The following is a 22531-nucleotide window of genomic DNA, read 5'->3' as shown; positions in this document are numbered from 1 at the left end:
TTAATATATAATTGGCTTGATTTTTTTTCCTCTTTTGAACTGTTGATACAACGGTATCACAGTTTTGGGAGGAAGAGTGAAAAGAACGATGTTTTTTCTTTGGCCCAATACTGCAGAATCTATTTTATGCGTTTTTTCATTGCAATGATACTATGCTGAGGAGGGAAACTTGGTGTAGGTGGGAATTTGGCTGCTCAGGGCCTCTCAGATGAATGGGACTTGGAAGCCTCTCAAGGATGGTGTTATTTTTTCTTCCTTTCCAAACTCACTGGAAACACTCATGGGTATAAAGCTTTTTATATGTGTTTACAGGACGGTGCATCTACTCCAGCGCCTTCCCCCACGGCACCACCTCTTAAGCAGTTTGGGAGACTGTTTGTTTAGCACGGGATAAAAACAAAAGCTAAACAGATCACCGCAGGTTAAATTAACATCTATAACCTTCACTATGAAAAGCTCCACTTTCCTGCTCTACATAAAGAATGTAAAAGGGATGTTAAGATGCACAAGTTGACAAAGTCGCCGGACTCAGATGAGGAGCTTATTTTGCAGCGGGTGAAGGTGTCCGTGAGGTAAAACATGACCGCCGCCGCCGTACCTATGCGTTGCCCTACCCCACCTACGCGGGGCCTGCCCTCGGGCCCGGGCACAGGCCGGTCCCCGGGAAGCGGCTGCAGCCGTCCCGGGCCTGGCCTGGCGCGGCCGGGCTCCCCGGGCCCAGCGCACCTGCCGCGGAGGGCAGGGACTATACGCCGCCCCTGAGGGGGGCAGGCCCCGCGGCCCCCCGCCATCTCCCGCTCGCCCCCTGGCCCTCCCCCGCCGGGCTCAGGTGACAGCGGCCCCGGCGGCTCCCCGGGCCGCCGCGGAGCTTCCTGGTTCCCAGAAGGTGCCGGAGCGACTGCAACAGGAACTGAGAGACGGGGGGAGGAGGCGGTGCCGCCGCTCCGCTGCAGTCGCGGCCCGAGCCGGGGGAGCGGAGCAGCCATGGGCCGCCGCCCGCCGCCGCAGTGCTGAGCCGCCCCCGCCGCCTAAGGGAGAAGGGCCGGCGCTGCCCCCTCGCCCCTGCCGGCGGGGGCGCTTCTCCTTGGGGGCGCTGGAGCAGCCGCCGGGGGCCCGCGATGTGACCATGGACAGCAGGTTCAAGTGAGCAGGGAGGGGCGGCCGGCGAGGGGCCGCGGCGGGGCCGGGGCGGGTAGGGGGGGGTCGCGGCGGGGCTGTCAGGAGCGGCGGGCCGAGCTGAGCTCCGCGGCGGACAGGCAGCGAGTAGGCCTCGCAGCGGCCCCGGCCTGCCGGGCCCGCCAGGCGGCAGGCAGGGAAGGAGGGACGGAGGGGAGGAGGGGGAGCCCACCCGGCGGGAGCGTGCGAGGGGCCGGGCGCGCCGCGGCCGCTGAGTGACAGCGGGGCGGGCGGCAGGCAGTGGGCCCGGGAGCAGGCGCTGCGCGCCGGGCCAGGGCGAGGCGGGACCCGCGGCGCGGGGGGAGCGGGGTGCGCACAGCGGCGGGGCGGCGCCCCCCGCCCCGGCCCGGAGCAGGGGGAGTGGGATCAGGCGGCGGCAGCGCCGCCGGCCGCTCCCCCGCCCCTCGCCGCCTCTCGGTCCGCCGGCGGCCCCAGCGCGCCTGCCCTGATGTCGCCCTCCCGCAGCTGTGGGGGGAACGCGTTCCTGTAACGGCCGGCCTCTCCGGGCCACGCCGGGGCAGAGGCGTCGGTGCCGGGGCGCGGGGGCGGGCGGAGCGGTCCCTGCTCGCGGTCGGCCTCTGGCCGGTGAGAGGGGATCGCGAAATGGTGGCAGTTTGCTCCTGAGGCGCCAGCCCGGCGTGGCGGGCGCGCGGCCCCTGAGAGCGGAGCCAGAGCTCCCTCAGGCCGGGGCGGCACCGCTGCCTGCAGTGACCCTGCCGGCAGCAGCTGGCGGGCTAAGGTTTGTGACATCAGTCTCTCCAGTAATTACAAACCATTACGGTCTGGCAGGTGCAAAAGAGATTTTTAGGTGTTTGGAAGCACTGCTATCCAGCCTTGCCCATCAGGAGCGGCCGCCCGCTCCTGCTGACATTGGAAGCCAACAAGATGTTAGAGACGGGTTTCAGGAATCGACAAAAATCTCTGTGTAAATATGTGATGAATAAGCAGGCTGCTACCGGGTAGCTGTAAAGGAAATGAGAGACAGTCTGACAATTCTCAGATTAGTTTGACACATTTTTGACACTTGTAAGCGTAGTGGGATGTGAAGAGTAAACTTAGAAGTGTTTTTCTGCAAAAGCAGATTTAGAGTGGTACAGTGAAAGACGGAAGGCAGTGTTACTTCAAAGAGCTTTCTTCATGAGGGTAATTCAGCTAGCAGTTGAGTTAGAAGCCCTCATTCGGTGTTTGTAACACTTTAACTGATTCACATTAAAAGCCCAGCATTGTGTTGTCTGGGTTTTAGGAAGAAATGGAAGGAGAAGGTGGCCTGAGAGGATAAACCCAGTGCCTGAGCTAGAGTAACGTCATGGGGAGATGTCACTTCTTTTAGAGGAAGGATTTTTGTGGGTCGCTTTTCTAGGTGGCTCAACGAAGCCAAGCCTTATCAGTTTCATTCTGAACCCGCTCGCCAGCCAGAGGAACAATGGATGGACTTCAATACTAGAGTAAATCTCCAATATCTTGGATCTAGGCTGTTGTAACTCAGAGCAGAATTTGATCTCCTACGCACAAGATCAGCAGATACAGGATTTTCCCAACTACATGCTTTAAAATACGATGCAAGGAAAGATTGTGATATGGGCGGGTTATGTCTCCATAACCTGAATTAGACTATAATTCCATATCTCAGTTGATGATGGTGCTGAGGTCAGTGAAAGCATGTTCTCAATCAATTAATTTGTGACCGCTGAAATTCTTCCCAGCTCAGCCTTTGGATTTCATTCAAAACTTTAAAGAAACAACAGTGTGTTAATCTGCTGCATGCTTTATTTGAAGCATTCTAGAAACCTGGAACGAAAGCTTGGATTTTATTTGCCTAAAACTCCAGCTGACTTCAGTGGGAGCGTTACTCAAGAAGGGAGTTCAAGTGTGGGCCTTTTATGTGGTTAAATAGATAATTGATACGGGTGCGGTTATACCACTTGTTTTTAATATAAATAGCAGTGTGCTTGGTAGGCAGAGAGAGGTGGGTGGTATAGTAATGGCATTTAGAACTGTTTTAATAAATATTTAGTTTGGGATCAGATTGAGGGCTAATTGCTGTTAGCATATGCAGTTCATTATTATCAGGTGTGTATTTACTGGGGAGGGGGAGAGTGGTATTGGTCATCACACAGAGCTGACCATGATGGCTGCTGCAGATAGGGAGGTTCCATGTTCCCGGCTAGCTCAGGATTGCATCCATCCCTTGTTATTGCATTAATGTTTTCTCACTGAATCATGCCTCAGATTCAGCCTTTAAAGTCAAAGTCGACGATCAATCTCTTGTGAAAGAGGAAGCTAAGTGATTCTCAGCCTTATGGTGGTAATCATATGCATTTAAAGGGTAGTGGTGAAATTCATTGAATTAAAATGAAAGTCTAATGATGGGCTATTTCTGTTAAGTAGAGATAAAACGTAGCTTTAGAAAAGGCTGCCCTCGATTCCATCAATATGTTTCGGATTGATTGATAAGGATTTTAGTAGCACTTTTTTTCCAACTGTTGGGCGTAGTATGATGGAGTGACTTAAAAGCTATTTGATGCATAAGGCAGTGACTATATCACTTAAATCACACAGTTTAGCTTGTTTATCTTCCTTATTCTTTTTTTTTAAGGCTGTACAGGGAAATGTGACTCTTTGCTTCTTCCTTAGAACTAATCTGATTTCTGATTTTATTTTGATTTATTTTAATTTTATTCTGTACAAATAGAACGGAAGAAGATATAACACGGTAGAAACACTACGTGAAACATATATATGGTTAATCAATTGTGTTTGCTTCTTCTAGGGAAAATCCAGAACGTACCTTTGATTTGGTACTGAAAGTAAAATGCCAAGCATCTGAAAATGAAGGTAAGATACCGTGCCTATTGATATTTATTTATAGAAATGAGAGGTGGAAAAAAAAAATAGTTTGCATCCTGAGCTAGTGTCATTTTATGTTTTGAATGGCTGTTGGATTGGGATTGTATTAGAAAGTGACTATGGTTATTTTATTGCCTTTTAAAATCTATTAATGTGTTAATTCATAGTTGTGGGTTTTTATTGTTATATTTTCATTTTGGCTATTGTAAAACTATTTTTGTTCTGAGAGAAATACTTGCAAAGCTGGGACTTGAAATGCATCTTCTGCAGTTCTTAAGTCTTAAAATGTTGATTTTGAGTAAGATTTCATTTTAGCAGAACAGTTGACTTCTGTCTATCAGTGGAATGTTAATTTTGATTGGTGTGATAGGGAGAAAATAAGTTCTTTTCTGAACAACAGAAAGAGACTCACTTTCTAACTCATGTTTGGTAGCTGCTTTGGCCTGATACAGGATACAAACAGGAGGGAGTGCTGACTTGAGCTTACATTAGCCATCAGTTTCACGTCTCTATAAACACATGGTAAAAGAGATGTAGTAGTGCAAGAGTTGTCTGAGGGAGGCTTTTTTTCCTCGTGGGTAAAAAGAAGATGGGCTTTCCAGTGCTGAAATTAAAGTGACCTCTAGAAAGTCCATTGGAGGAACTCGGCTCATGTTCTCATCCAAGGTTGTTGGCCTTATAAAAACACAGGGAGAGAAGAAGTCTTGTTGGGGTTGTGTTGTAGACATATCAGTCTGTGACAGCTGTGTCTTAAATCACAATTGTAAAAACAATAAGCTACATCTTACTCTGCTAATGGATGCTCTTTCCAGAGTTTACTGTTCTAACAAGTTAGAAGTTTATAGCCCCAAACTACTCCTTTTTTTTAGTTTTGGCCAATGTTTCTGTTAGTGGTGTCATGGGTATGTGCCTAATGTGTTTACAAAAAACATTTTAGTTGAAGCTAAACAATTGTAGTTCTTTGTGTCTTTTCCTGACAATCTCTCCTCTACCTGTTGTATTATATATTATCCATTCTTGATATCTCAAGTTCCTCTGCTTTTTTTTCTTTCTTTTCTTTTTTCTCCTTTTCATAAGATTGTTCATTTAGTTGTGGAATGACATCTTGCTCCTGGTGCAGTCCTTGGGTATTTTCACTTTTTTTGTGACCAGCCAGTGTCCTTCAGTTTATTGCCTGCTTTTTTGATTTGCTGTTGGTACAGTCGTGGTTTGGGGAATCAGATGGGCTTTCCTAAGGCTCTGGTCATTGTTGTGGTTTGTATCATGTCACATTTTACCTTCTGTTCTCTCCCTTTTGCAGTTTTTGCCTTGGTAATTTTGTCGATTATGTCTGTGAATCCTGCTTAGCTACTTGCCTTCTGATTTGTTCCTCCTTGCATTGTGCGTTTAGTCTGTGCCTCCACCTGACAGCCTTTCTTGGGGGCCCAGTCACATCTTGGCTTAGGCCCCGATTCAACCTGCGGATTTTATTCAACTTCCCTTTCTTCCTTTCCCTCCTGAGAGCTAGACTGTTGATAATCCTTTCAGGTCTTCATCTTGAAATCTTGAAAAATGTGGGATTTCTTTCTTCTGTGATCAGAACATGGATCTATGTCCTTTTAATTCTTTTTATCTCCCTTTTGACTTCTGATTTTTGTTTTGCATCTTTCTGCCTCTAATGTCACAAGAAACCACTTCACATTACTTGGAGCTCTGTGAATGATGGCCTACGTCTGAATTGTGGGCGTAGTCACTTTCCCTGCATCCCTCGATGGGTGTTTTCTGCTGTTCATCAATTGTCCTCTGTAGAGAGTAGCATCTTGAAGAAATCTGTGCATCTCCTTGAACTGTGACCTGAGTTAATGTGGAGACTGTATTTGTGAGACTGTATTGTGGGTGCACCCTCTTCTATTCCACTTTTTGCTATCATCCCTTCTACCCTGCTTGGGCTCAGTTGCTGTTTGTCCATGGGGTGGCCGAAGGCAGAGAGGAGGTCTGATACCGGTAGCATTGGAGTCTGCAGCGTGTGACTGGCAAGGGGTTTAGGGGTGTTTCAGCTGGCCCGGAGGTTGTGTTGATTCTTGCATGAGTCCACAGCATCGCATAAAAGTACAGTCCTCTTTTACCAGTCAAATTGTGCTAGCTGAATATTCCAGTTACCATCCTGCTGTACTTTGTGACCCATCGGGGATTCGGTTTAGTTTCTTTCATATTATACCTAATTCAGATAAGAAACTCACTCCAGTGGGGGCTTGACATCATATTTACATGTGGTATTAGGAGCACAGTGATCAAATTAATATATCTGAATGTTTAAGTTATTTAAAGGAAATTCACAAGGGACGAAAGTGTATTGTCTTCACCGCCACTGTAGAAACGGAGCACAAGGCTTGTCATGCTGAACAGGGAGCTTTCAAGGTTGGTTTGTTGTAAGGCCTAACAAATTTGACAGTTACCCTGCATTGTAGGTCTTGCCTTTAAATAGATTTTCATGCTAGGATAATCTTTTGAATATATCATACTTGGAAACGTGATCCATTCACCTGTTTCTTTGCTCATGCCTCTTTCTTTCATGAGAAAAGAGATTTGTGTTTAAATAGGGGCTTTCTCCCTCGCATCCCATCTGCTCCTTGTACTTGATCCTGAAACTATGTCAGGGCTGAATTTGTGACATCACTGTCACCAGTGTTGCCGTGGAAGTATCACAGCCACGAAATTATGATCTCCCTGCATGAATGAGCAGCAGGAGAAGCTGACTTATGAAAGAGGAAGACCCTAATGTGACCCATGTATCTTTAAGCTTTTTCTTTTCAAGCTTTGCTGTAATGTGCGTTCTCCTGCATTTTAATTTCCCTGTGCCAGCATGTAACTGTTTGAAAAATTGAGATAGCCCTACTGCATGTGTATCTATTAATAAGATGATGTTTTTAGGAGGATGCTCTATGCCCGCAACAATGTGACATGATGAAAAAGTTTGCTGTTAAAAATATTTTGCTTTTGGAAAAGTGTTTTTTGATAACTTCTTAATTATAGCATAGCTCTCAAGGAATGTTAATTTTTTGGATCTGACAGTGTCCTAGGGCGCTTCCAGCTATAAAGGATCATACATACATGAAATGCAGCAAGGTTTATATGTATTATGAAATTTGTTCTTAAATCATTCCACTAATTATTTCCAACATTGTTTTCTACTCAATGTAAAGATCTAAAAGGTTTCATGTAGGTTAATATAAGTTTGTCACTTCATGTATGGTAGGTAGCTCCTGAATTGGTTACAGGCTCAGTTGTGCTAACATGTCTTTAGTTATAGATGGATCAAAATTCTGTTTTCCCATTGGATACATGTTTTTTGTCATTTAAGAGTAGCTCGCATAGTTGAATATTCATTTCTTAATACTGTGTTCTTGACTGAGTAGATCATCCTTTTGGGCTGCACGCTCTCTCCATTTTAAACGACAGGAGTGCACAACAGCATTGCTAGAATAGTGATCTACTAACCCTTTTCTCATTTTTGGGGCAGGATAGAAAAAAGGGTGCTCTTTACATAAATATTCTTACAGTTGAGCACTCCATTGAACTAATAGCATGAATTTTAACATTTTTTGCTGTTGCTGACAAGCTTTGTTTATTCTTCACTTGGGTTATGTTAAAAAAAATATATCTTTATTAGAGGAGCTTAATGCCTACTCTTAGCACAAATGAGGTTGTGGTTTACTTAACAATTTAGAATATATTGCTTACTGCATTTTCAGAGTAAATGATGCTTTTGATATTATACTACACCTAAGACTTTACCTTGAAAGTTGCATTTCAGCTGTATTTAATTAGACAGGTGAGGCATATATTCCAAAGCGGGAGGAAAAAAAAACTTTAGGATCAAAATCAAATTGTAGCCCACATCATAACTTCCAGTCCTTTGCAGCATAGTCAAGATGGTAAGCATCAATTAACATTACATGTTGAAACATAGTAACTAGTTAGTGTGACAACTTTTTTTTGGGAAAATTCATAACCCAATTCTCGCAAAACTTTGAGATGAATTAACTTCACCTGACTTTGCTAAGCGACTGGGAGATGAGTGCTAAGCTATTCTAACAGCTCAATATTTGTTAATTGTGAAGTTGTCTTGCAGTGGTGGCAAAAGCAAAAGGTTATAGCAAAAGGTTTTACATTGTCTCCCAGGCAGTTGTGGATTTTCGTAATTCTTTCCTGTGTCACTCCTTAATGAACAAGCAAACAAAAGAAATAGCAAAAATGATTGCCCATTTTAACATCATCAGCTGGCCTCCTGTATTAACTTTTCACTTACAGACCCAGTGGACAACTTGATAACAGATACTAATATTATCAAAACTGTTGCATTATTTTAAGGACTAGCATTGCTCTTTAGCTTTAGGGTAAAAAGATGGACGTTTTTTGTGTTCTGGGCTGTATCACCCTTTCTAGGTATTGGGAGTAATGCAGTGTTACAGTCATCCTGAGTGCATGGTCTTACATGAGGCTACTGGTTCAAGATTGTACAACAGCTGCACCTACAACAACTTTACTCTTCTCTGGCATGCTCTTGTCTCTTGAAACTTATACTGCACCTGGCGCTGTAAGATATGCTTGAGCCTAGAAATTGGCTAACCAAAGCAGTCTGCAGCTTTTTTCTTTTTTTCCTTTTCTCTATCCAGATCCTTCCATCATGAAAAGTAAACTGAACTTCTGGAAAGTTGATGTTTCTGAACTCTTCCACAGGACATGTCCAAAATAATAGTGCCAGTGTAATCTTTGTGAAGAGTGTATCTTTATGTATCTATGCATATGCATACACAAACATATACAGTATGTGCATATGCACATATATGTCTGAACTTTAGATTTTGGTTAAAGGTGCAAAGATAAAGTTGGTAACTTAAGTCATTCTATAAGCTGTACTTCCTATACTGATTTCATTAAAACTGGATTGTAGAGGTCAGGCATGAAAGGCAGTGCAAATATAGCAGCTAGCAGTAGAAAGGCAATGTGAAACAACTTCTGTGAACATAAGGTCTTCACTCTTTCTGTCCACGGTTTCCCAAGAAAAAGATCTCTCAGGTTCGTTTCAGTTTGTGTGGTTAAGAGAGTGCTGTCTGCTACACCTTCATTTTCTTTGATTATAGCACATACGAAAACCAACAAATGTTGTTGTTGTAGTACCTGGAGTGTGCAGGTAGATCCAGGAAATTAAACCACTGAATGTCTTGGTTTGGGTGTAGGACTGCTTTAGTCCTCACTGAAGTTGTTAAAGTTTTACTTGTAAACCCCTTTGAAATAGCAGTTGATTTTCTGTTCAAGGGAAGAATAATTATTTGAACAAGACTTGAAATTTAATTGCTTTGCCTCTATTTCCCCTTTAAGTGCTAGGAAGCCTTCTATAGAGCTAGGGCTAGATACATAATTTTCAGATAAGGTGTTTTAGTAGTTTGTGTTGAATTGTATGAATAACTCCTGTAGTTTATATTGCCTGTGCCAGAATTATGATAAGTGTTAGTGATGCATGATCTCTAAATTATTTTTCTTTAAAAGGTCTTCTTTTCATTAAATTTTCAAGGGAAAGCCATGAAAATCAATTTAATTGTATATTGATGGAGTTAAGAACTGCTTGAATTAAGTCCAGGAATTAGTCCAGAAATGCAAAATTCTTTGTGTGAGGTTTGATTGTGATCTATAAGGTACTAGTAAGATATGTAGTTCCAGGAAGGTCCCAATTCTGCAAAAAAGTTTAATGCAGTTGGTAATTCTGTCTACGGGTAACTTGTCTAGCTTTGGTAGGATTTTGATTAAGAGTCTTCCAAAGCTGCTTTCAGGATTGTGGTCAGAGCAAGCACTATTTTTTCTTCCTTCTTTTTTTTTTTTTTCTTCACTGTAGAGCGCTGCTTATTAACCACAAACTCTGAGCCTGTGGGTGTAACGAGCTGATCAGATAACTCTTTTCCTCTGCTGTACTTTTTTTTTTTGCAGAGCATCATTTGAACCTGATTACAAAGATAATTCTATCAGCGTAATACATGAAGAAGTCTGCAGTAATTTTTTAAGAGCAATTAAGGCTTTTGATATAATCTTTATATACTGCCAACCTTTTTCACTGTTGGTTTTAACTGGAAGGATACTAAATAAGTACTGTCCTACAGAAAGTTAGGTTTCTCTAACTTTTTAAAGCACACTATGTTCTTCACGTGACTATGAAGAGCAACTATATATTGCCATGAACTACGTAAACTTTCTTACAAGTCTCATATTTATTTGTAGATTTTTAGTCTCAAATATTGTGTTACCATATTAGAATTTATTTTACAGTAATAAAAATCTAAAGATGATTTTTCAGTTTGTACAATGGCATTTCAGAACATGGGCTATCTGATTATAGTCTTGAAAGCAGTTTTTGTATATGAAAAATAAAGGCTTTCTTTCCATGCTCCTCTGAAGTTCATTATGCTTAACACCCCCCTGCCCGAACTCATTAACTCATATGTTGTTATTTAGGTTAGTGCTACTTCCCCGTAATGGTATCTTGTTTTTCCTGTTGAAATTTTCAAATGGTGGTACCTAAAAGGCTTGGAAGAGGACATTTAATGTAGCCTGGTTTCTCTACAGGATTATTGATTGAATAGGAGCAGAATATTTCACAGTCCTTTGTTGAGGATTATGTAAGTATTTTGAGGGCAAAAGCGGGTAGTGCCTGAAATTGTGCATCACTTTTGTCCTTTTTGACAAAACCAAGGAATATAAGCCAGAGTCTGGTTGAAGCTCTCTCATGTACGAGCACCAAGCATACCTGAAAGTCCTTCATAAATTATAATGATTTGTATAACTTAAACCCTCCAGCTGTATCTGAATGAATATTTTCATTATATTCAAATTTCTTTCATTTAATTGGAAAGCTCCTCAGGGTATGAACAATGTCTGCTGTGTGTTTGGATTGTCACTAGCGAAGAGTGGGTGTTGGAGAATTATGAACAACAAAAACAATTAAGGTAACGGTGATTTTTGCGTCTAAGATAAAGATTGGCATTTTGATGTTTTCTACCTTTTCCTTTTATTCTCCAGAGACTGAGAAATGGAGGGTTAGTCATTCTAGCTTTCAGCTTCTATTCACAGATGCAAAAATGTGGAGGAAAATGTTGCTGCTTTTCAGTGCCTCATTTCCTGCAGATTTTTTTTTCACCAACCTACAGAGATTCTTGGATGTATATGTAATTTGGAGGTGGGTGCAGATATGTGTGTGTAGGAGGGGGAAGGGTGAGAGCTGCTGGAGAAATAGGTCAAGAAAGCCCTTTCTCCTATCTCCCCTGCATTCTTCAGTGAGGAGAAGAGACCTCGGTGGGGAGGGACGACCCTACTCCCCAGCAGCCAGAGGACAGTCCTGGGAGGAACGGCAGGCTCTGCTCTACTCCAGAGATTCCAGCTGTAGTAATGTGGGGGCAGGCAGTGTGGTATCAATGCTGGTAGAGATGAATTATTCCCCTGTGGGCATTTGCCTGACTGTGTCATTTTTTCATGTAATGCCATATGCCACTTTCAGCAGTCTGATCGGGTTTTGGGCAGTGAAATTAAAAGGGAAAAACTTGATGAGTTAACCAATACAAATGTTAACTTGTTATAAAAAGAATTTTGTATAAAATCCAGTAGAATGAACATACTAGTATTAATATAACTAAATATAAGCCAAAACCAGCAACCTGTATCATGTAATGTAGTCAGCCAGTATGAAAGTTGACGTTCCTGTGCTTTTTTCAAATTTAATTTTAGTTTCATTTTAGTACTTAACTGTTTGAGATGGCTGCCTGGGGGATAGTTTGTGGGCTTTTAAATTGCTTGCATTCAGAAGTGTTAAGAGTTTGCGTATTTTTCTAAGCTAATGTCAGCATGCTTCTGCCCTCCCACACACTGAACAGTCCATCTTGTACAGAGGTTTATCGTTCTTCAAGGAGATATGTTATGCTGCTAGCTCTCTTCATATATAGTTTAATGGCTTGTCTTTCATGTATGGAGGATTTAAAATCTTAAAAAGATTTGAAAACTGGTTAAACTTTCAAGGCTTAAAATGCTTTTTGCAAAACCATAAGACACTTCTCTCTCTCACACTGACTTGAAGAGGCTGAAATACAGGGTTTCCTGTCTGGTTCACAGAAATAGTCTTTTTAATTCTTTTTTTTTTGCCACTGGAGATATTATCTGGGGATGCAGATACTTGTAGGTGTATGTGCTTATCATGTAACTGTTGGGATAGATACTTCTGTTTGTAAATAAAATAAAACATGATCAGGGTTACAAAGGGAAGAGTTATGTAACTGTTCATGAAGCGCTTAAAAACCCCTGAAGCCAAAATAAATTTTCCCAGTGAAGTGCTATTGTTATTCCTTAAAATAATTTTGTGTAGCAAGAGCAATTTGAGCATAGCACCGCTTTGCAACTAATGTGTTAAGAATCTGTATTTTTTGTGGTAGGCTGACATGTGATAACTCCAAGATCCGGCTAAAAACGTGGTATTTACAGGCACGTACTTAGGATGGAAGATTCTACATGACTGACAGATGAAGTACTAAAATGCTGAAAACATTACCTTCTTATATTTGCCTTTGACATTTTTCCATGTATCTTGGAACTGTAGCTCTATGTTAAGAATTGAATAATTTGGGTGGACTAAGACTTCTATTTTGTGATTCTGGTTTACGAGAAAAGATTAAAACTTAATACTGAACTTTTCCATATAAAGAGAAGAGAAAAAGCAGAAGTGGTGAGAGAAAAAAGGCCTGAACAAGATTTTGGGTGTGGTATTTGTGCTTCCTGAGCTGGGAAAGCCAAGGTAGCAATTTTCAGTCATACTGTCTTCCTTTGCAAAATTCTTAATCCTTGTTTGGAAGGTACTGTCCAAGTATTAAATCCTTAATTAGAAATAAGGCTTGAACAACTCCCTTAGATTATGTTTCCTAGAGTTTGAACCTGGATCTGGTTTCTTTACACACTTGAGTGGGTATTCAGATGTAGATTATTAAAACCTAGCTAAAATTACAAACTTGTGTCTGAAAATAGCATATTAGGATTTCTGTGTTTGCTTTAGAACATATTTTACAAGCTTTCTTAGTTAATGGCAAGTTTTAATCATCATAGAGGCGTAATCGTCGTAACCAAGGTATTTTGCCATAGCTCGTTTACCATTGCATTTTTCCTTAAACTCAGAATGGGAAAGAGTGACAGAAAGAATGATTAATACTTCTGCTTACCTTCTAAATAGAGAACAAGAAATTCCTATTCATCTGGCTTTAGATGCTGTTCACATCAAGAGTTTTATTTGTTGTACCAGCTGAACCTTTTTTAGAACACACCTAAATATTGTAAAGTTACGGTGTCATTGTGTAGACGGAGTCAAACGTTTGCTTTTGGGAGGAGGCACTTCTTTTGCTCTGTTACAAGACAAGCTAAATCCAAAAATCTGCTGTCTTTGTATTTAAATGCTGGATGCTAAATGTTGAATTTAACTGTGTTGTGAGAGTTGCACTTGTCACAGAGAAGCTGTGCTGATAGTGGTTATAAGGCAGAACATCATTTCCCTCAGAAGTTACAAAGGAAAGCTTATCATTTTAAGGCAGCTGTTTCCAGGAATAGAGTTGCGTTATTGAGCACGATGATAATTTTTATATCCTCGGATTAAGATGCAATATAAAAAAACAAATGTAGAAGTGTGTTTTGCGTTACGGTCAATGTGTTTATGTTCTGTTTAAATACAAAGTAAGAGAAAGTAGCATCATAGAGGTAAAAGACAAGGATTGTGTGACAGTTGTAAACTTACCTGGAGGTCTTTAATGAGTTTGAAATAATGGAGTGAGACCACTGTGCCTTTAGAGTGGCAAGAGGGAAACACTTATTGTAACTTAGTCTTGCTAGCAAGAGCTGATCATTCATGCATCCTCTTCCTATCCTTTGGAGATCATTCAGCTCCTAAACTGTGTGTGTTTGCTGTTTGTTTGTGTTTTACTTCAAATAGCTAGCACCGCTAGAAGCAGCATGTGAGGTAAGCATCCTTCCTGCTTCTGGCGGCACCTGGCAGGCTTGCTCTGCGGGTACGCTCGCCGTTCAACTGGTGGGGCTGCTTCTGGAGCTGGCAGGAAATGTTTCTCACGCAGGTCAGATAAGGAGGAACTGGTGGGATTTTCATGCCATGCAATGTAGCATAGGCTGTTGTTTCACCTCTGAGCATTAATTGCAAGTTTTTTGGGTTTGTTAAAATAAGTGTGTTGCAAGTTCAGGAAACTGAAGAAAAACTAGGGATGCCCTTACTCTCTCCTGCCATCTTCCTGATGGCCTTTGGGCTTCTAGGGTACTCTCAGAGTGTTGGGATTGTGTCAGGGTTATGTTGAACTCCTGTTCTTTTTTTGAGGAAGGGGGTTCAACAACTTCACTGGTGCCTTCCAGTTTTCTGTTCACATAGTAAAACTTTGCTCTTGAGGAAAAAACCAAATACTCGAAGTTAGATCCCTGTCACCCATGGTCACTTTAAGGCATTGCACATTTGGAGATAGATTAAATTTTCATTTTGTGTAAACAAAATTCTGTCTAAAGAGCACAATTATGCTAGATTGGTATCATGCAGTAATTCATAGAACTGAAAATAGTTAACAGTATCATGACACAACATGGGAAATTCTGAAAAACTTTGTGTCCAGGAAAGAGCTTTGCTGGTATTTGTATTCTAAGTATCTTCTCCCTGCTGACCGTATTGGCAGATGAAAAAGGACTTTAGTTCCCTAGTGGCAGATGAATCGCTTACTACTTCAGCTGAAACTAATGAACTTTTTCTGTCATGTCACAGGTAGCTGTGATGACAGTGATTGTGTGCCAGGACAGGTAAAGCTTTCTGACACTGGAAATTGAGTTAGGTGAGGTTCTGAGCATTCAGTTGCAGTTTCAATCAGGTGTGTTTAATTGGTGCATCTGAGTAAACCCATTATAGTTTCTGGAACTGGGCATGTCCCAGGCAATGTAAGTACATGTTTACATCTGCTTTTAGTTGGGGTCAGAGCCCTGTAGCATCTTGCAAGGTCTAGTCTAAAAATGCTTATGCAAGTGTCAGCCAGGGAAAAAAAAGTCAGATCAAACTAGCATGTGTAATTAATAAATAAGCAATTTTAAAAGAGAATTCTTTTTCTCAGTCTTGATATAATAAACTGTATTTTACAAGGAATAATTTGAAATTTATTCTTTTGCATTCTGGTTGTGATGTTAGAAATCAATGCTATGGAACTGCATGACATAAAAAATATGCTTGAGGTAACCACCTCTAAAGTGCCTGGCTGAAAACATTTTTCATTGGCAATAAAAACCATAATAAATTAAAGCTTGCCTTAAATTCTCTGGGAACTAGTGATGGTGACCATCTTATTTTTAAATAAACAGTTTTGTGTGACATTGCTGGATGCTGACAGATATAGCAAACTACTTTGTCGTTCAGAATACTTCTCAGGCCTCGCAGTCCTTGGAGGAAGTTTGCATTGTGTTTTCAACAGTGAACAAAACAGAAATCCTTTCAGCTCCTACTATTAGGGAACGTGATGAAGGACAGGAGAAACCAGATCAAACAATAATAAAAATAAATTAAACCACTAGAACTTACAGTAGAAGTGAAATAGAATGAAGGTTGGAAATAGAAAGGTCAGTGAATTGGTGTTGGCCGTGGACAGCAGAGCTCTCGAAGCCAGTAAATCCATGAGGATGGGCAAAGCCCGAGCACTTGCTCTGTAAGTGGCTGGGGAACATGAACTTGGTCTGCTCGTATATGATCTGCTTCGTGCATTTTAAATAGATGAGAGAGATCTGAAACTGCAGCGTGCTTTGAAGCTCTAGAAAGAGAAAAAGTACTTTGCTTCTAGCCCTAAATTACTTCGGTTTAATCAGCTTGCCTGACCGTCCTAACATGGGACTGAAGGCATCTCAGCTCTGAAACACTGCTTTTGTCTGCATTTCCCAGAAAACTTCTTGGTAACAGCATTTGCTCTCACAGAACCCATCTGTATGGCTTCTCCTACCACAGCATTTTAGTTGATGGTGCTTTCTATGATTGCTTAACTCGTGAACTGAAAAATACTCTGTGTGGTAATCTGTGTGAAAATGACGATACCTTGTTACAAGACGTTCTCGGCAAAAGGAGTACTCAGTAGAAATTTTGGCTTTTTGGTGAACAGTGACTGTACGTCATACGCTGTCCAAGTTTTGAAATGCTCAATAGCCCATCTAAAGGGAGACAGAAGTATTCAGGACAAAAATTTGGCTGTGTATGCAGTCACTTCAGTAAGTTGTGGCCTGGAATTGCAGAATGATTTGTGCACTCACCAGTTAACATTGTCATTAATGACTTTAGTAAAAGAGAGTCTGAAATGAATTCAACTTAGGACAGTTGCAGAGGCACTCATTACATTTGTATTGTAACATGGATTTAGAGTCAATCTGTGTAAAGTATTTGCCGTTCTTCTGGATTCCTGCTGGGAACATAACTAGGCTCTGTATGGAGCCAAATCAGAATTGCTCACATTGTGTCTTGAAAACATAATGGGATTTTATAATCTGGTAAAAGTGCATTGTTTGCTTTGTGTCTCATCATGTACACTTCTCCTTATATCTTAATATAAACAGGGAAACTTGATACTGATGTATGCTGCTAGGGTACTTCTGCTACTGGAGATCTGCTCCTGTGTATTTTAACACTAGAAATCATTAATCTAAGCATGACCAGTATGTTTTAATTACCATCACATCTTGAAATATTCATCTTTGAGTAAGCAAGACAAAAAGTCTTGCTAGGACAGAAAGTGCCAGAAAATCATAAACAATAGCTGCAAACAAAGTGATGTTTCAAAGTGCTTTGTATACAATAAGACCAAAGTGATTTTGGTGTTTTTTTTCTTTTTTTTTTTAGACCTGTATTTACTTAATGTTGCTTTGGATATGTAGAACAGTATATGTTACTTAGCATAGCAGTTAATATAGTAGCTTTTTGCTTGTGGGTCAGAACACAATGCAAATCACGAAACAGATACAAATTGCCTAATCTGAGATAAATGTTGAAACAGTTAAGTGTTACAGAAAATGAGGAAGTGCCTTTCTATTGATTGATGTTCCAGAACCTCAATTTTTTAAGTCCCAGCAGTATATATTCAATTAATCTATTTCATGGTAATATTAGAAGTCATGTCATGTATGTAAAACAAAAAGAAATTATAGTGTACGCTGTGTGTTATCTTAAATTAATATTCCTGTAACAGAGCAATACTGATCCGTTACAAGAACATAATACATCTTAGAAACCAAAGAAATCACATCTGAAATATAAATCAATAGTTCTAAAGTTTAATTACCCTATCATATTCATACTTTGTTCACCAGTGTTTCTGGAGGATTTTGTTTAACTCTACAGTGTATCAACCAGACATACTGGAATGATGTGGGTATTGCAAATATGCAGGGTTAGGCAGAGAGCCAGATTTTATTCTGAGATCTACTTTAAACACCAATGACTGAGAGAGATGAATTTGAAATCAGTGTTTTCAACTTCATTAGGTTCTTAAGAAAATGTTTATATAGCAGCAATGGAAAGTGGTGGTTCTTGAGATACACTGATTGACTCCTCAAATCTGAAATTCTCAGACATTATAATTTTTAATTATCTTCAAATAAAATATGTGAGCAGTGAAACAAGAATCCTCTGTCATATGTAGCTGTGTTAGAAGTTGTGGGCATTGACAGAATGCACAGGTGTGTGGATAAAATCTGCTTTATGTATGATGAACTGCAATCCTCCCCTTTAGAAATTCCTGTGCCCAGACAACCTATCATATAAGCCAAAGATATGGTGATACAAATAGGGTGTCATACAGAGTACCAACCAAGTCTAGTTTTGAATGGTAGTAAGGTAACAAAGAAAAGCATTTTATAAACAATAGATGAAATACCTTCCTAACTTGTGGCTAGATGGCTCAGTTGTTATTAATAGGACACAAAATCTTTCAGCTCTGGAATACGTTTACAGAGCTAGCTCTGATTTTTTTTTTTTTTTTTTTTAATTTTGAGGGTCCTGTTATTGTCCGTGCTTCCTCCTTTGCATGTATGAGGTTTATGTTTTCGTTTGACTTAGCAGCTCTAAGGGAAAAGAATGAAAAGAATCCTCACATTGTAAGGGCCAGACACAATCCTAGATTCGTGTTGGACTTCACTGATACTGAGCTTCAGCCAAACTGGGGAAAAAAATGGTTGCACAAAGGTAAAACACATACTATATGTTAGTAGGAAGTGTAAGCACCAGTCACCCCCGCAGGGGAGCAAAGAAAGCCAGGATCATGTTGCTGAAAGCTTGAGTGATGCATTACTGTGGGCCATATGAACGAGCTTTACTGCTAATAAGCATCCATTAGGCAAGTTCTGCAAAAAAAGCCACGTCTTTGAATAGCATTTTCCAGGAAATAGACGCTTCAAGTTTGAAATGAATGACTAATACTGAGTGTAGTAAGTTTCTTGGTAGTAGTTTTCTGGCGCTAGTGATAAGGGTTACTGTATTCTGTTCTACATCTTTCCATGGGCAGCTAGCAGAAAACAAAAGCTGTCTTAGTTATTGCGTGGCTGCACAGAAATTGTGTTGGTGTAACTGAAGTAATAGTGAGGGGATGAGCGCTGCCACGAAGAAAATGGCAAATATATGCTGGTTCTCATTGCTGGAAATCAAGATATAAGTGCATTATAGAGAACTTACATAATTTTCCTAAGTGCTAGCTTTTTCCTGTCCCTGAAGTAATTTTTTTTTAAATACCTTTTTTATAGTATCAGAAAATGACCTAAGTTTGTTTGGTTTTATTCATTGGTGACTAAACCTTAATTAGCAATGTACTTGGCTGTAGTTGAAGAACCTTTTATGAATGCCCCATCAAGCAGGAGCCAGTGGGGGTGAAGTCTGTGGTTAAGCAACAGTTTCACCTAAAATTATCTGAGTTTGGTGGGTAAGACAGTGGAGAAATTTACTGTATAACCTTTTTAACATATTTAAGCAGTAGACAACCTTTAAACAAATTAAAAAAGTGCCTCTTTACAAACTATTGTATCATCAAATATGGGGGGACTGTGATTGTGACCTCCCTGAAATGCTGTAATATCTAATATTGAAAAGATTAAACAAGACTATGTATACCTATTACCTTTGCACCACAGCAGCTGCACATCTATGTGAAAATTAGAACTTCCTGCTGACCTGTAACTTCAAAAAGAAAATTGTTCTAGGCTTTATTCAAGTAGGAAATCTACCAAAATCTTCATTAGAACATTGTTAATGTTGCCCAGTGCAACAACACATTTGTAAGATGTTGTTTCAAGATACTCATAATCCAGGGAAATCAGTAAACCGATCGTTTAAAAACTACATGGCATTTTAAGCATAGCTCATCAGACATATCCTTAGTTACTTACTGTCTTGTCACTCTTGAAGGAATAGAAGTCATGAGAATGGTACCCACTCTGCTTTCTGATTTTACCGTTGGGGGCTTGGATGCCTTGCCAAGAGAGAGAGGTGGTTTGGCACCTCTTTCTTCTGATCCCCTTTGCGTCAGGGGAAGTTGAAAGGACTCCTGTCACCTCGTACTATAGTCCCAGCATTGCTTTGCTTCTCTAAACTTGCCCTGTGTAAGAAAGCTGACCAAGAAAACTAGTAGGTTTCTGTGACTGTTAATGGGTGAATGGCTCCCCGTGGCATATGGGGAGCAGCTAGGAAACATGGAAAGAAAATCCAATGAGCAATGACTGATTTAAGAGAGGGAGCAGATTAGGATTGCACTGGTGTGTAGCATCACTCTTCGTGTCTTTGTTTTTAGAGGGGAGAATATTGCTGAACTCTGGTCTTGGAGTTCAAGGTACCACACAGATGTGTTACATTTAAGATAACAGAGTTTATTTGATTTCTTTCTTTTTATTCAATAAAAGCTAGGTTTATGTGCAGAGAGTAGTGAAGTAGACTATGAAGTCTTGTTAGTTCAGGCTAAAACTTTTGCCACATTTATAATGCATTTTTAGCATTTCAGAGCATCTGATAATTGCTTCTGTTAATACCAGATCAGTATTGCTTTCTATGTAAAACACAGGATTTAAAAGTAACCACTATTTTAAAGAACTGTAAAAATGGATGAATCTGCTATGCTTTCTTTTTGTTATCAAAGCCTTCCTGTATATTTAGCAAAGTAACAAACACTAAAGTGTGGGTGGTTTTAAAACTGCTGTAGAATTTCATTCCAAAAGCAAAACAAATAAGTGATGTATTCACTTACCCTTTATTAGAACCCTTCTGGGGGAAAAAAAGAACAGTTTGTAGTCAGAATTCTCTTAAGTAGTTTTCAAATATTACTGGAGGATTATATTCAGTAACCCTTTTTTTAAATTTAGCTGCAGGGCTTTGTGGTACTTGAAATGACTCATGCGTTGTACCAAGGCTTAAAAACTTATCCCTTTGTACGTGTAGAACTATAACTCCCATTTTTTTGAAACAGTTTTGGTAACTGACTGAGATTAAAATGATTAAAGAGCCCAAAAGTGATGGTAGATAAGTAATTCTTTGTGTATCTGTCAGTGCTAAGAAGGGGTTTAGATATGCATTTGTAGTAGTTTACTTTCGTACATGTGGTGCTTCTAGGATGGTGCATATTGCATAATTGTTTAGATGTTAATTTGATTATATGCTTGTAGATCAGGAATGAAAAACAATTTTAAGTAATTTTGTCCCTAAGTATAAGAAAGAATAAGGCGGCAAACAATAGCATATAGATGAAGAAGAGGACAAAGTAGGCCAACCAAGTCATGTGTGCAGGGTGATTCTTAAATACCCGTTTTGTGTGTTTGGTTTATAACTGTCTGTAAAAGAAATTTTTCTTAACACAAATGAGACTTCATTATCTTGCTCCGTAGCGTAATGAAGTATCCCCTTAACATAGTGCAGTTTGTTTCTTGTTTTGCTGTCTTCTCATTTTTGGTTTTAATTTTGGGTGCAATTGTATGTGGGAGGAAGTTGTGACTGAGGCTTTTTGTTAAGGAGGTGCTCTGAAATTTAAAGAACAACAGAAACGTATTCTTAAATTAGACTGTTTGGAAATACATCTTTCAGCAGTTCTGTGCAAAAGAAATATGTTGCTTCTTATCGTCAGGGCAAGTAAAGATTCTGGGGTTTTTTTCATTGCAGATGAGTTATTTGTGCATTCCTTGTTGTTTAATGCATATGTGATCTCTATGTGAAGGCATGCGTCCCCTTTCGCATAACTGTTAAAGCACTAGTTAATAAAACTAGCTGAAGTTAGCCACAGCAGGTGTTGCAGTTCAGTGCTTTGGTGATACTGGCCAGCATGACCTGGATCTGGCTGAATTTTCCAGAAAATTTCTTCTGAGATGTGCTAAACTCTGCTTTCCAGATCTGGCAGCTTAAAATAGGTCTGATGTTGCTGCAAGGAGCTCAGCATGCAGTGTTTGAAAACAAGGCTGCCTGCTTGGAACAAAACACCTGAACCCCTGGTCTAAAATATGAATCCTTTTCTGCACTGGATGCAACTTCTTTTCTGTGTGGATCCAAAACTAAACCATTACCCATTTCTAGTGGTCTCCAAATACGTCAGGCCCTCCTTTGGCCTGCGTGAAAACTGCTCTGTCCTTCCTCAGTGTGGATGAAAGGGCATGGGCCTGACAAAGGGTTTGGAGGGCTGCGTCCTGGTGTGACCTCATTCTTGTATTTCTAACTGAAAGGAAAATGTATAAAGGTGTCAAAATACAGATTCTAGCCTTCTAGGCAGAGAAGAAGAACCGGGAGCAGGCTTTGCAGGATTTCATTCCTGCAGCCGTGCGCGGCAGCTGGTGGTGGCAGGAGCGGGTGCCACCTGCCTTGTGTCACTGCCCGAGCCCACCGTGGTCTATGCCAGCTTCCTTTCTGTAGCGTGCATACCCATGGTCAGCTGCTTAGGTTTTCAGGTTGGTTAAAGCTGACATTTTTTTCTCGCGGCCGACAGTGGGCCTGTCTTGTGCAAGTGCGCTTATTTTTGAGTTCCCTTTATACCCTTGGCTTCCGCAGCATCCTGGGGCAGTCCTGTCAGTGGCTGTGGTACGGAGTTTGCGAGCAGTTTCCTGTGTTTGTTTTAAACCCGCTACTGTTGATTCATTTGGATTATAGGTTTTGTATTACAAGAAATAGGGAGTAATTATTTCCTTCTCACCTTCACTTGTGCCATGGGTGATCTTTTTATATCCGCACAGCTGGCTCTCTAACCTGAAGAGTGTAATTTGTTGAGCCTGACCATGAGTGGGTGCTTTTCCATACCTATGATATATCCTTTCATATTCTTTCAATCTGTTTTGGTTTTTGGGGAGAGGGTGGTCATAACTGTGTGAAATATCCAAGGTGTCATCGTGTTATGGATTTCTATAGCAGCAAGGCAATGATTCACAATTTTTTTTTTTCTTTTTTCCTCCCCCTGGTGCTTGGAAGCAAGTGTTTCATCAC

The 22531-nt window shown here is 40.7% G+C and overlaps 1 protein-coding gene across 2 annotated transcripts in view; it reads left to right on the top strand.

Annotated features, from left to right (window-relative positions):
• Positions 1-1126: 1126 nt before the first annotated feature.
• Positions 1127-22531, top strand: part of DENND1B (DENN domain containing 1B) — a 157238-nt gene continuing 135833 nt past the window's right edge. The window contains exons 1-2 of one of the 2 annotated variants that reach the window (XM_059822085.1): positions 1127-1143; positions 3947-4011. In XM_059822085.1, coding sequence (XP_059678068.1) covers positions 1127-1143; positions 3947-4011 — 82 coding nt within the window. Of the gene's footprint in view, positions 1144-3226; positions 3247-3946; positions 4012-22531 lie in introns of those variants that run through there. The other variant, XM_059822084.1, reaches the window with a different exon arrangement.

Source organism: Gavia stellata, chromosome 10 (genome assembly GCF_030936135.1).
Source record: "Gavia stellata isolate bGavSte3 chromosome 10, bGavSte3.hap2, whole genome shotgun sequence".
In the NCBI taxonomy this organism is placed as follows: Eukaryota; Metazoa; Chordata; class Aves; order Gaviiformes; family Gaviidae; genus Gavia; species Gavia stellata.
The sequence above is the reverse complement of the archived record's forward strand: the minus strand, read 5'-3'. Positions and strand labels throughout refer to the sequence as shown.